Source organism: Strongylocentrotus purpuratus, unplaced genomic scaffold (assembly GCF_000002235.5).
Source record: "Strongylocentrotus purpuratus isolate Spur 01 unplaced genomic scaffold, Spur_5.0 spur5_contig_858, whole genome shotgun sequence".
Taxonomy (NCBI): domain Eukaryota; kingdom Metazoa; phylum Echinodermata; class Echinoidea; order Camarodonta; family Strongylocentrotidae; genus Strongylocentrotus; species Strongylocentrotus purpuratus.
The window spans coordinates 1,574,165-1,588,795 of NW_022145566.1; the positions used below are offsets into that span (position 1 = coordinate 1,574,165).

General features: G+C 37.0%; 1 protein-coding gene across 1 annotated transcript; it reads right to left on the minus strand.

Moving 5' to 3' along the window:
• Nucleotides 1-2,417: 2,417 nt before the first annotated feature.
• On the minus strand, nucleotides 2,418-13,555 carry LOC115929153 (alpha-N-acetylglucosaminidase-like). The gene is made up of 19 exons (XM_030997509.1): nucleotides 13,470-13,555; nucleotides 12,605-12,765; nucleotides 11,851-12,038; nucleotides 11,082-11,300; nucleotides 10,602-10,763; nucleotides 10,377-10,442; nucleotides 9,949-10,012; nucleotides 9,539-9,612; nucleotides 8,857-9,013; nucleotides 8,103-8,252; nucleotides 7,495-7,637; nucleotides 6,325-6,493; nucleotides 5,541-5,626; nucleotides 4,927-5,031; nucleotides 4,485-4,605; nucleotides 4,118-4,180; nucleotides 3,754-3,797; nucleotides 3,068-3,222; nucleotides 2,418-2,649 (listed from the first exon to the last, which is right to left on the minus strand). The coding sequence occupies exons 1-19, from the start codon at nucleotides 13,549-13,551 to the stop codon at nucleotides 2,477-2,479; spliced, it is 2,382 nt and encodes a 793-aa protein (XP_030853369.1). The 5' UTR covers nucleotides 13,552-13,555; the 3' UTR covers nucleotides 2,418-2,476.
• Between the last annotated feature and the right edge of the window lie 1,076 nt (nucleotides 13,556-14,631).

The window sequence follows — 14,631 nt, forward strand, 5'->3', positions numbered from 1 at the left end:
ACAATGGAATGGTATGATATTCAATCATTTCTTGCTGCCGCTAAAACGGCCGTTCACAAAATTGTCTTTAAATATCAAACTGTTCATTAATGAGGTTGATCTCGTGTACTACGATATGTTGAAAATGGCTTGAAATAAACAGACCTAGCCTAATTCGGAAAAGGTTCCATTTGAATGACGAGGCAATTTAAATCATGTCGTAGAAGAGAAAGAGATTTAGAGCTGTATTGTGAAAATGTGATTTATATTTTCTATTAGTGAATGGTATGCAAATTGACATTACAAATTGAAATCGCGACTTTTATGTCAATCTAAATTATACGCATATCTAGCGCTCCTTTTTGTGTGCCGTAATAGTGAATGTGATTTTGTTTTGCCTTGTGTTTGAAGCAACTTAAAAAACAATCAATTGTCGAACATGGAGTGTAAAATAATTTCGAAAAAATTGATTCCTGTTGTAGACAGGTTAGTTTCGGTCTAAAGCACAACATCACACAAGATGGACGAAATAGTGTTCACAAAATCCACAATTCTTGTCTGCAAATTTTTTTTACCCTTGATGGAAAATGAGAATCTTCAAATCCCTGTTCGCTCATAATAAATTGTATCTTACTGTATGTAGGCATTTTACAAATGGTCCGAGAGGATCTCTTTAAAAGTTTTCTTTATCTCTTAAAGAAAAATGAAGGTAGTATTTATGAAAAGGAGATATTTTGTCTCCAGAAATACACAAGTATGCATAGACACATGCACGGATCCCTAGTATTATTGGGGAAATCCTTTAAAAAAATCATGCTAAGACTTAATCATATTTGAGTAACAACAGAGTATAGCAAAACAACACTCTGACATAGTTAAAAAAACAAACTTATACAAAGTTACTGAAAATATGATGTAAGATATGATAAGGGATCAATATCGTTTTCGTATTGCTCTGACATCCGGCAACAATATTGCTTGATTATCGAAAACGGGGGTAAGTCAAATTTTGTTATTTCGCTAGTCAGCGTGATATAGATAATAATAATAATATTGTATGACTTTATTTTTGTGTGATACATGAATATATCGCCCTCGCTATGACAATATTGAACTCGTCACATTGTCATAGCTCGAGCAATATATTCTTGCACCACACTCAAAGCCATCCAATATTCTATAAATATCTACTGGTTATCCTATACTTCCTGACAAAGTGTCAGCCAATTTATTATCTCTTTGATTATTGAATATCCAAGGTATTATTACTTTTGTTTGAATAAACGTCATAAATCTGGATACATTTTAGCTCAATAATGATGTATTGTGAATTCTTTACTTTCTCATATCACGCTTTTTTCAGCCCGTTATTGGAAATATAAATATCAGTGACTTTCTCATTGATCGCAGTTCTGCGCTTCCCTTTCTTAGATGCACGACGATTGCTCAGTCTCATAACGACTGATGAAGTTATTTACTATGCAGCACGAGATGGCGTGTGATATCAGATGATAATCTCATTAGACAGAGCAGAGAATGTAAACAATGCTCACGCATCCCTTAGCTTTTGAGTATTTGATACTTTTTTTCCCAACCTTGTTTTCGACCTCCCCATACGGCACTAACCGGTTTAATATTCAAAGCCCGTTGTGCAATAAGAGTGAGTGGATCGATTTAATATTTATTCAACATAATTTAAAAAGTGAGTTACAGTATGTTTACAATATCCCTTTATACAACTACAGCGTCCTCTCAATATTTCCCTTCTCTCTCTTTCTACCTCTTTCTGCAGCTTTTATTGGTCTCTGTCCCTCTATTGCTTCATCTGCTTTTTGTCAAGCGTAGCCAAATTAATCATTACAACATGATTGTTGTAATCGGGTCGATAATAAGCAATTAGGATGGCTTAATGACGAGATAATCTTAAAGGGCAATCCAATCTTTGAAATAAGTTCATTCGTATAAAAGCGGAAAAATAAGAAAAAGGGAATGGCGAAAGTTTGAAATTAATCAGACCAGTAATAAGAAAGTGTTTGATATATGAGATCACTAAAGATATGTGAATCTCAAATCGGCAATTTGGTTATTAGATTGTGATGTAGACGCGGATAACTCTCCCGCTTGTCGTACACAAAAATATCATAAATTTAAGTTTTTCTCCTAATTGCCTTCCCCCTCGGGACACTACTCAAAATATATTAAGGATAGCATAATATAAAAGGTTCTCTAAAAAGAAAAGACACTGCCGAGTCATACATTTTGGTCATTTTGTTTGGTGGATCAAATGGGAAAGTTTTCCGGCACTTCGTCATAGTGACACTATACCGATTGAGCCAATTTGAAGTGCCCATACGTCTGAAAACTTTCGAAAATTCACAAGTTTCTTCTTTTTATCCGATTTCCATCAAACCGTCACCAATTTGCTTCTCTGATTTGGGGGGGGGGGGGATTCTTTGAGAGTAGTTTCCTATTGGGGTCGGAATTCCCTTTAAAATCCCTACTGCCTCTCTCTGCCTCCGTGGTACATGTAAGAGTAAGGTAACCTCTCTTGGGTGGCACTCAGCTTCCCTCCATTCTCCATCCTCTTCTCAGCCCTACTAAATGTTCGAGCCTCCTTAATGAAGGGCTCATACTTGACGTAGAGGGCTTTGGATATAGCCATCGTATCCCCTGCGAGAGAATCAAAATGATGAATATTCAAAAGGTTAAGTACGAAGAAATAATGATTGAATACTGTTTGAGCTAAAAGTGATGTGTTATAAATTCACCAAAAAGAACACCAATACAATTTACAGAGGCTTTACTAATAAATGGTTTTGTAAGTGCATATCTTCACGAGATGATGTCACAAATTCACAATAGTGAACTGGGTGAGGTTTTGTCGAGTTGATTACATGCTCTTTGTAGTACATGTACGTTTTTCAAATGCAAACTACAAAATCAATCATTTTGTTAAATCAGATATGTAGCATACTAGCAATTGCCCGAAAACTATTAAAATCATGGTAGTAAAAGTTATTACCTTCTTAGAATTTTTTTAAGAAATTCAAGCCAGCAGAAAAGTTTTCCAACTGCAAAATGCGCTTACCAACGGGTTCGGTTGGAAATTTTTCTTTGCTGTGGGTCCACTCGCTCTCCGCAACAAAAGATCTCACGTTGAACGTGTTTTGGTCATAAGGCTGATGACTTTGTATGCATTCCTCAAGGTACTGCACATAGAGTTGCCACCGACGATGATAATACCTGAAATACAAAAGAGTTTTTGTCTTTTGTTTTGTTTTCGTGATTTCGAATTCAAAATTACATTGCCTCTCTTAATAGATTGTAATAAAGATTAGCCAATAATTATGTCCCATGTTGGAATTTTTTACTCACGTAAAGAATGTCAACGAAACAATGTTTTACAAAGTGTTTGTTATGTAATTAGACTAAATGTGAAGGAAAAAAGGGTGTCAAAAGTATAGTTATTTTCTATTGAAAACATTTCTACTGTTTATACTAATTGTCAGTAAAAATGGGATTCCATACGCATCCAACTGTAGTGATTAAATCGCAATGACATGAAAATACGAATTTCACAATGAACATGACCGAACTTTAGTGCATATCAATGTGAACATGGCATCATGCGCTGTTTAATTTCACTGGTTAAAGTTCTTCTTTTTCGTTACAGTTCACAATTTGAAAATGGTCAGACGTTTGAGATCGTATCTCACGTGTCAACGGATGACTCGTATGGCTTTATTCAAATCATCAAATATATATCACACTTACGTCCGAAGTAGTCCTCCCCATTGCTTATTTGCATAGTCTAGAATCTGTTTGGGGCAGAATGAAAAAGAGGAAATAAAAACTGCACTAAAACACAATGTCAATCATCAAAGAAAAAAGGAATAATAATATGTGTGTCTTACTACTTTCACTCATTGACTTCTATTGAATTTACCAAATATTATACATGCTGTAATGTAGTACTTTTGTGAATGTACGTTTCTTGAAAAATAACATAAAAATATACATGTAGATGTTAAATTATTGTAATGCAATATGTATAGGTCGACTACACGGGATTCACCCATGTGATTATGTCATTAACGCTAATCATCAAATTATGAAATATAATCATGTGACCACTTACTTCTTCTTTAGGCCCCCAGATGGTGATTTGATTTTTTGCATTGTATTCATACAATGATTCTTCCTGAGGTAGAAACAATAGACAACGGTATTGAGTACAGCCAAAATAGTTTAATAATCATAAAAGTTAATGAATATATCATATCATGATGGATAATGTCACTCAATAAACACTATTTAACAATTATTTAAAAGTACTTTTGTCAAACAATATACTGCATATAGGCCTCTAATCTAGTAAAAATATTGTGATAATTTACTTTGTTTAATTCTCCTTTAAATACACATAAAAAGCGCAATTGAAATTACAACGTAAAACGTATTCTGCTTTCGCCATGAGATCATCAGAATCGTATCGAAGGACTTACGTCATCATTGGTTGCTAAGGACTTAGCATCTTCCAGCCATGTACCTAGCAACCAGTCCTCATGAGAGGAGGTAATGTTATCCATATCAAGAATCAGGTTGCATAGTAGAGTGCCATTACCTCTATAAAAAAGAAATGGGTACAAAGAAGAGTGACATCAAATAGGGTGACACGTCCACCAATATATAGGTTATGACGTAATAACAACTCAGTAACCCTGGTAACCATATTTTAATCGCCCGTTGTGTGATGCTTTTTTAAAGGAAAAAACACAAAAAGATTCTGTAAAATACTGTGCCTAAAATTCTCTTGTAAACACCCGATGAGAAATAAAAAGGAGTCTACGTGAAATATCTCGTCTCATAATTAAATTATTTATACATGATACATTTCTTGCAAAATTAGTTTACATGCATGTACCACGTGTATTAAGAGTTACTTACCCGACAGCTCCGGCATTCCGGTCACGGAAGGACACCATAAGCTTCTGGTAGAAGTCAAAAGCCAGGTCTTGCAGAACATTTCTTGTCACGTCTACTAAATCATATCTATATCCAATAAACGATTACAATGGTGTTTAAACATCAAACCTGGTTAAAGTTTCTTATTTCAAATTCTTACTTAAAGGTGCACGGGCAATTTTGGGGTGTGCAGGTAAGGAAATGTAAAGGTCCGTCTGATCTCTTGAGGGGCTGTATGTCATGCGTTAATATAATGGATTGGGGCATATAGCTATGTCATGGTTTTCGTTATCATCCCATGTATAGCCTTGGAGGTGTACAAAATATTATTATGAAAATAAAAGTTAATAGAATTGATTTTGTTTAATGATTTTTAATTGTTGTTATTTCAAGACATCAATGTTATACAAGACAGTTATAACTCAGGCTTTACATTAATTTAAAGGGGATGTAGCATGACAAATACTGGATAACGCCATCTGCGACTTCTTTTGGACAACTTCACGTAAACGAATGGACTTGACTAACGGTCAGCGCACTAGCGTTCGCGAAACAGACGGAAGTTCTCCTCACGCTTCGGTTTCTTCTGCGCTCACCTGAACAGAGGACTTGTTTCTAATTTAGTCGATGCTTGGAGAAGAAATTCCCATGCCTTGGCAACCTTGGTGTAATCATACCAAACCTGCAGCATAAGATATATAATGAAGGAGTTAAAGGGTTCATAACTGAAGTAAATGTAAATTATGTTTTCGTTTGCTCCCTTTCCTTTAGTACAAAGAGTTTCAAAACAAAGATTGTGTATGACTTTCTATTTACTCTCATCGAGCGGTTAGTCAAAGCATTTCCCCTTCCGTCTCCTCTTCATTTTTAAATTTAAAATATTAAGCAACAATATTATTATTGGGATCCAAGGGTTGGCAACTAGATTTTTCTATTATTCTCGGCGAAATGCAAAAAGGGAATAGAACGGCTATCTTTGAATTCTTTTAAGAAGATGCTTAAACGTTTTTATGAAGTTGGGCGGGTTCCTTTTATCAAACGTAATAAATTTGTTGTATTCATAGATAAATGGAGACATATGCATATGATGTAACAATGTTTATAATACTGATATGTCACAACATGTAATTCGTTCAAATATATTGTTTTGTTCTTGCTCAAGAATGATTGAATTAAAAAAAATTCTGATGACACAACATATTGGGCATTATGTATCGTCAAACCTTATGAACAACAGTGTACAATGTCGCTTTGTTTGTCTTTTAATCATTTTGCACTGTTCCCGTCTTTCGTTATTTGTATCAATCACATTTTTTGGTTGTAGGATAATATTTAATAATAATTTATGCAAAGAAAAAGAACTTATTTAAAATATCCAACCCGTAATGTCATTATATTTGAAGGTCTCCTGACAGGCACAGCATACTGATGATCTTGTAAAGTACCCGTGTTGTTGTAAACCGTTTCTTTAAGGATAACCCAGGCCTCGGTAGCTTCCTCACTCTTGTTCGGGTCATGGGAATACCGTCTGCCAGCGTACTGCTCAATCCTGCAGGATGGAAGAAGGAATCCTTTTGAAATAGATCCGTAATAATAAATTGAATAAGCCCCCTTATTTGTTTCCATTTTTTCTCCATCTTGATAAATAAGCCCCCTTTATGATAAAATCATTAAGGTAGCTCATGATAATGATATAGCCATGTAGCGCTGATAGTCATGTTGTCCAGAATCTGGCCGATTTAATTTTTAATGATCTCCACCACCGCGATCTCCCCCTACTTCTTACAACCGAAAATGACGCAATCCCCGCCTTTCTACCCCCGGCGAAATGAGTTTGTCGATAACGCCATCTTCAGCAAGTGTAGGGAATAATAGAAATAAAATATAGGATCCAGCCAGTTCCTGAAGCACATCAGAGGCGTAGAGCGGTTTGCACCATTGGAGGGATTCGTTAAGGGGCAACAGGTTGATACTGAAAGGACAGACTGCAAAAGATCGAAAACAAGGTCACAACGTGAAGGGAGTGTTATGTTATGTTGTTTTTATATCCCCTTCATCCTTTCTCGATTACTTTTAAAGGCACACTGTCCTACTTGTAGCTAGTTGCTCCCTCTATATAGAAAACTTCCCCAATCGGTGCCTGTTGGTCCCCATGATCCTCTTTTTCTTATGTTAAATGAGAGCTGAGTTAATGAGATAGCCACCTGTCATAATGACCTCGCTGGTTCGCTCGGTGGTCTAATCCCTTCTGGCTGAAGTAGTAAAGCCTGCCTTTAAGACCGTTAACGTGGGACTAGCTGCATCAGCGATTGGAGAGGTCTAGCTTTGACGATCCAAGTGAAAGGGATATCTTTTGCAAGAAGTGAATGGCAAAATGAACAGTGCAACAATATGATGAATTCCCATCGTCTGGGTTAGCTTACATGCTTGATTAACGCAAGTAATAAGACAATGGAAATAACGCCTCGTGTGCATTTGACATACGCCATTCGATAGGGGCAAGTCTTCATACCTATGTCACTGTTTAACATAAAAAGCGAGTTAATTTACCATTTCGAGACGTTGGTGCTACCCGACCTCCAGGTCATGTCAGTCAGGAAGTTGTACATGACGTAATTTTGAAAAATGCCCTCTGGTGTCGTTCCCATGCCAATCATAGTGCTGTTGGCATAATTTCTGGCTTCAAATGGGCCCTGTCCACACAATCAAAGAGAAAATGTGCATTTAGTTATTTGATAATTGTAAAGATATTATATTTCCTTATTGACCCAATGCCTACAGCGACCGGGTTGTCCCTGCATGAAGCTTATGTGAATTGGAGAATTCAGTAGTCAACGGGTTAACTTTATCAAATTTCCAAAATGAGAAACCTCGTCCAATCCACAAAACATTGTTCGTTTACCCAGATCAATATTTATTATGTATGTAGGCTGACATTTATCTCTTGGAGGGGTGGAACCGACAGAATACTCTAACAGACATGCAGAGCAGAACGCAATTTCATTTAGGCGAGGGGAGCTTCGCATCACTTGAAAGTAAGCTAGAACGGCAGAACTTTTGATTTGTAATCTATGATGAACATCACACAAGTGGGGGTATGGCTGTTCAAATTATTGGCTTAGTATACATGCTGGCACAAGATTCTCGTATATGCATACCTGGTTAACAGCATCCAGCTTGCCATAGAGCCCAGTGTTTCCTCCAAAGTTGTGGAGCATGCACCATATGAAAGGCTGGCCGTAGAAAGAGTATGTGGTCTTGTAGAAGGGACGAGCCTCTGCATAGAGATCCAGGACTATCATACGACCCTGCAAATTCAGCAAAATTTGGTTAAAAATATAGCATAAAACACCAAACAATGACATATACTTCATATACAATGTGTATATTGAAAGTAAACAAAAATATTGAACGCATTATTTGCTACCATTTGCATAAAGCAGCAGCAATGGTAACATCAATTTATACATTTTCTTGCATCAATGTTACACCGATGGATTATACCATATTTCGACAAACACACACATACACACGCACGCATACGCAGACATAATATATAAACATAACTTTTCTTTTCCAACAATACCAGAAACACCGGAAATGCCTTAATGCACTCTTAATTTAGCCTGCATGAAGAGATCCATACTCGACCCATCCAAAATCATTTATAAACCGTTCATGGTCAAAGTCGCATATTTGTTTTAACCATAATCATTCTCTGTGACCCAATGCCATATGAATAAATGACATAAAATGTTGACATTGTTTTCGAATACCCATAAGACTATCTGAGGGATTGCATTAATAACAATTCAACTGCATCGACAAATATCTCTACATTGGGAAAAAGAGTGTTCAATATTTGTTGAAATGTCAACCTTTTTAAAGGTTAAAGGGTGTAACTATTCTTACAATCGGAACACCTTGCAGGAGAGCCTTGATTTGGGTGGGGCCCCAGAATCCTGTGTCCTGAAATAGCCACCCCATCATGAGCCACACCCCTTTCGGATCCCCCTCGATGATACCCTGATAAACCCCCTTGCTGGCAGCTGAGAGGTAAGCAGAGTCTCTAGTGTGGAGAGAAGATGAATGGATTCGGAAGTTTAAAGTGTATGTAAAATTATGGCAGACGGTCGTTATTGATTGGTCATATGAACACACTTATTTGTGGCTGCCTCATAGAAAGCAGAAGAAACCACAGCACCCCAGCAGGTTTGTCCTCATTAACCTTGCTCTAGTGATCAGCACGATCGCCCCCATCCCCTTCTCTCTCTCTCTCTCTCTCTCTCTCTCTCTATACATATATACTATATAGATTTCTCTCCTAAGCTCTCCCGTTCTTGTCTGTTACACTGATTTCATGTCAACTTCAACCTTGTTTTAAAATACCATTAAATCCCACGAGTTAAACATTACCAAAGCCAGTCTCTTATAAAATATTTCTGTACCCAAATCCGTCACAACACTAGATCCTGATATTGATATACCGCAAATTCCTTATAAATAGCGTCTAACATTAAATTCTAATCCAATATTACCAAAACATATCATGGTAGCAAATTTATGATTTGCGTTATAGTTAAGATGTAGTCACCTTGATTTGGGTTTGTTCTCATTGAAGGTGTCTGCGCTGTATATATGATCGGTACCATTAAACTCCTCAGACATCTACAGGGAAATGGGAACAAAACAGAAATCATATAGGTTGAAGTTTGCTCGAAGGGAAGACTAAAATCAACCAACAGATTTTACAAAGATACAAATTTACAATGACAAAGAATTATTGTATATAGTCTACTTAATTACAAACTATTATGTTATCAGATCTAGTTGTTTTTCACTTTCATTTCTTCCAATTCCTATTATGGTGATATTCCTCATTTCTTAAAGCTACTCGCTATTTTTCCTATTCCATTTTCTCTCATCACAAATTTTCACAAATCGCTATTCTCCAACAAAAGACTAAATAGAGGTTCACAGTGTCTACCGATCTCATTGACTTACAGTATCAACAAATGCCTTTCCGACTTGCTTGAACATTGGGTCCTGGGGATCCAGTAAAGATGTGCTGCCAAAAGAAAAAATAAATAAAAAGGAAAAAGAGGTAGGCACCAGGAATCCAGGATATTCGCATAATTATCAAAGTATGAAACAGCAATATTTACTTCTCAGCTTAAATCAAGCATTGCATTTACCAGAGTTGTGGTCTGACCATCTGTCTATAAAAATAATTTACCGTTCATGCATATTTGTAAGGATTATTCCAGTATAAATAATCTGAAGTAATATGAAATTATCACAAAGGCCTGTCAAAGTCCATTTCCTCTATTAAGATCAGAGGAAGCAGTGGCCAACTAGTCAAATGACAATTCTCGATCTGTCCAGCTTATCTATTACTCTAGTACATAATATATAACGAAATGTATACGCACCAACAGTATTCCGGACCAAAACGTCCCCAATCACCAAGATTTGAAATAGATGCATTTGGGAAAACTCTAGAAAAGGCAAACATAAACAATAAAGTAATCAGTAGAGTAATCGGTACAAATCGGTTAAAATAGAAATTATATTGAATACCCCATGACGACAACAATGAAGAATTCAAGAGGTTGATTCCTAAGGAAGAGGAGAAAACTTAATAAAATTAAACTTACTTTGAAAAAGATTTTGGGACATGTCCAGCAAAGGCAGGTAGTACAGGTATCATTCCCAAGTCCCTCATCCTCTTCAGTATCTGGTGTTGGAGAGCCAGCTGATTGGTGTGCCAAGATTGGGGTAGGGGTCCGCCCCATCCATCAATGTTACCCATGCGAGCCCTGATATAAAGAGGAGAATCAATAGCTAATATCAGGCTTATATTATATCACAAAACCATATAATCAACAGCTTAAGCATTTTTCCTTTTCTACTTTCATTCTTTGGTTCAGAATGCTTTTCAAAAATATTTCCCTCGCTTTTGATATTCATGTTTTCCGACAACTTCCAAACAAAAGAAACTATTTTCCACCTCGCATCCGTAATTCTCTTGCCAGTGTTTGTGACCATCGCCTATACCTCAGCGAAAGAGGCCTGCATGGAAGCTCTATAAGGATATGAAGGTTAAATAGGAGCATCTGTGCTATATAAACACGCACCATGCCAGGAATGCTGGTCCACCAAAGTGTTTGTCCAGGTCCTCCTGTTCCAAGCCCATCTTTAGGTAGACCTTCTGCCAGATAGCCTCCTGACCGTTGAACGCTAGTGGAAGGTTGATACCACTCAGGGCCATCCAGTCAATGTGCCTCTCCCAACGCTCCCAATCCCACCAAGCAAACGTGTAGCTGGCAGTGCAGACATTTTGGTAGAAGCGAAATCTACAAGCAAGAACATAATCTTGTGAAAGGGTTTGTCTATGGTTATTTAAAGTAAATGACCTTGCTATACTAGTACCTAAATTAATTGAATCATTGTAGAGTAACCTGCTTTATTACAATATAGCACTTGTAGTATAGTTGAATTCGATCAGCTCGACATTATATAGCACTTAATGTCCGTTGAGATTGATATATCATTCCGATCGCGATTTTTAATTACGCTATTCGTTGCACACGAGAGGTCTTTCGCCTAACGTAGGACTGCGTTAGCGACTGATGCAGACATTGACGCTCCATGCGATAGTACAGAAAGTGAAGGCAAAATGAAGAATGCAAACTTGAATTTATTGGCGTATGGACTTCTCGCCTTCACATGCTCCATTGTAAAATGAAGCCTCGTAAAAAAAGGCATTGCAGGCGCGATGGATCTTCACCTAGAGCAGTGGTCCCGCAACCAGGAGGTCCCGGCTTGGAAAACCAAGTCAATGGGCCCATGCCCTTTGGTAAGGCAGCCGAGTTTAATAAGAATCGAACCAAAATTATCATTTACCTATTTGGACTGGTAACCTTTATCGGGGGATGTATCACAGGCCATTGCCCATCTGGAGGTAGGTAAAGTTGGTCCCCATTCCACGAGATATGGCAGTTACAGTAATGCACCAGGTAATGCTGGACACCCCATACCGCAGCTACTCCGGTAGTACCAGTCACGTTGACAGTGGTCCCATCTGCAGAAATCTGTTAAGAACATGATCCAAAGATTTGTCACAATCAGTCCATGACCACGTTCAAGATCAAGACTGATTATAAGGATTGTAAGAGAGAGAGAGAGAAAGGTGATAAATATAAATAAAACGCAAACGGTCAATAAATTCTGTCTCGACAAAAAAAGCAAACATGGGTATATATAACAATTAACGCATCAATGTTTATAATTTCTTTAGTACAACCTTTTAAAGGCCCAGTGCACTACTGGTAGCTACTTGCGCCCTCTATAACAAACAATGCCTAATCGGTGACCATTGGTCCCCCATGATCCTCTTTTTCTTATGTTAACTGAGAGCTGAGTTGATGAGATAACCACCTGTCCAGTGACCTTGCAGAGCGGTCTAATCCCTCCTGTAAACTACGGCAGATAAGCGTTAAGATATTATATTTTCGATATTACAAATGACTTTTGTGGCTGTCTATTATAGGGATGAAATAATCATGATAATCTTAACATACTTAACAGAGCCTTGACTATAATAAGCTGATTTTGCGAAGGAAGGTTGAAAAGCAATGATAATACAGTAACAGAATACCTCAAAAGTATCGAGGTAATCACCACTGGGAGCTGGGTTAACAACAACTTTGAAATTCTGGTATCTTGTTGGAAGAAGTCTCTTAATAACTTCCTGCGCTGCAGACGTTTGCGTTGAAGCACTTGCTTGGGGTTTCAGGTGTTTCAGCTCATTTTCAAACCCTATATGGGAGCGTGAAAGAAACAGGATTAGTCGATATCAACATTTCATGATTTACAAGATGTATTGATGATGAGTCAGTGTTATGGCGGAATATTTCTGTTTTATTAAATATAATATAAAAAAGCATTCAAAGGCACGGGATTTTTTCAATGAAGTCAATATTTATACATTTGCTGAACTAAGTTTATGAATTCACGATAATCACATTATACGATGTAAAATCAAAAGAAGACATTCATTCTTTAAACGTAAAAGAGACCAGTTTATTATTAATTGACCCTTGATTAATAAAACGGACGCTTATAATGCTTGGGAGCTATTTGAAGATCCTGGTCCCGATTACCTACAATAATTTGAATCATGGTAGAGCAAATTGGTATGCTTGGAATTGGAAAGCCGGGGTTATAATTGTCAATCTGCGGGAGTGGTAAGTTTGACAGTCATGAGCCCTTTACAAAAACTCATTGTTATCACCATTATGATTAATAGTATCGCTTAATAACCAACAAGCTGATCAACATATTATCAAGGGGAACGAAGATAAATCTCTCGCTTCCTTTTGATTTAATCTGGACAAAGAGCTGATAATCTACATCACCAGTATAGTTATCATTCTAGTCCACTTACTTACATTTATAGACTGTAATTATGATTGTGTCTGCAGTCGATTGACCAAATACATAAATAAGACAATCCCGCTTACCATTTGCAGATGCATGTCCAAGTGTAAGTGCAGTGATGAATGCAACTATACACCAGTTCTGCACCATCTTTGGACGATTCATCCAGGTCCTGCTAAGCCAGAAGAAAATTATGACAACTTGGTACGGGCAGAATATTTAATCGCGGGAATGGGAGTTGTCTACTTTATCAGCTCGTGCTTCCTTAACACCTTGCTGTCGTATCGGATCACAAAGAGAAAATGGGTCGTGATTATAAAAGGACTTGTTAAGGATAGCGATTGCCTTTTTCTTGCAGCTATACATTTCAATGTAAAAGCAAGCGATACAGCCCAAATGAACGACGGCATGCGAGACCGACAGACCAAGTGTCCACGAGACCGGCAATTGGTGTCACGTAAGACTTTACCGACTGCTCACGAAACCGACGGCTCATGAAACCGACATGACGGTCTTGCGAAACTTTCAACAAAAAAAATCGTACGTTTACGAGACCTACAATGTCAGTCTCGCAGGCGTTCGTCCTGGTCATATTTGGTTATAATCATAAAAGCAACAACCAGACCAATCTAGAACATATGAAGTCAATACAAATTACCTATTTCAGAATTGAACAGAAGAGCTTTATCAAACATATACACGTACTTAGTCTTTTTTTTATATTTTGAAATAAATAAAACAATGCTTTGTAGATAAAAACAATATTACTCTTTAAATAAAACATATTCTTGAAGTACAAAAAAAAAAAAAAAAAAAAGAAAACCGCTATTTTTTTCCCTCCCCACATGCAAACAGTCACGCAAAAAATCAAACAATCACACAACGCTCTCGTACACCCCATTCCCATTACCCTTACAGTCACCCCTCCCCTCCGGCGTCCCAACCTACGTCGAATCTAATTATGTGATGGGAGGAAGTAGCAATGTAATGATAATATGTAATAATGATTATAATAATAATGGTAATTATACAAATTAGTTTAATTTATGTGCCATTGTTCTCTGTAAATGTATCCCTTTTTCGGAAATGAAGTATTTAAGTGCAATGTTCTGCTAATTTTCAATCCTCATCATCACCTTTTGTTTATTTTATTTCATTCGCAAATAAAAACACAGCAAATATACATATAAACATTAACAATTTTTCTCGATGCTAATACGCAAATAAAATTTGAATTGAAATAGT

Bases quoted from the DNA above. Each gene is read 5' to 3' on its own strand.
- LOC115929153 (XM_030997509.1), bottom strand. From the start codon at position 13,551: ATGAATCGTCCAAAGATGGTGCAGAACTGGTGTATAGTTGCATTCATC. The intron at 12,039-12,604 runs GTATTCTGTTAC...TGTTCTTAACAG, and splicing joins ATTACCTCGATACTTTTGAG to ATTTCTGCAGATGGGACCAC. The intron at 11,301-11,850 runs GTAAATGATAAT...TCTTGCTTGTAG, and splicing joins AAGGTTACCAGTCCAAATAG to ATTTCGCTTCTACCAAAATG.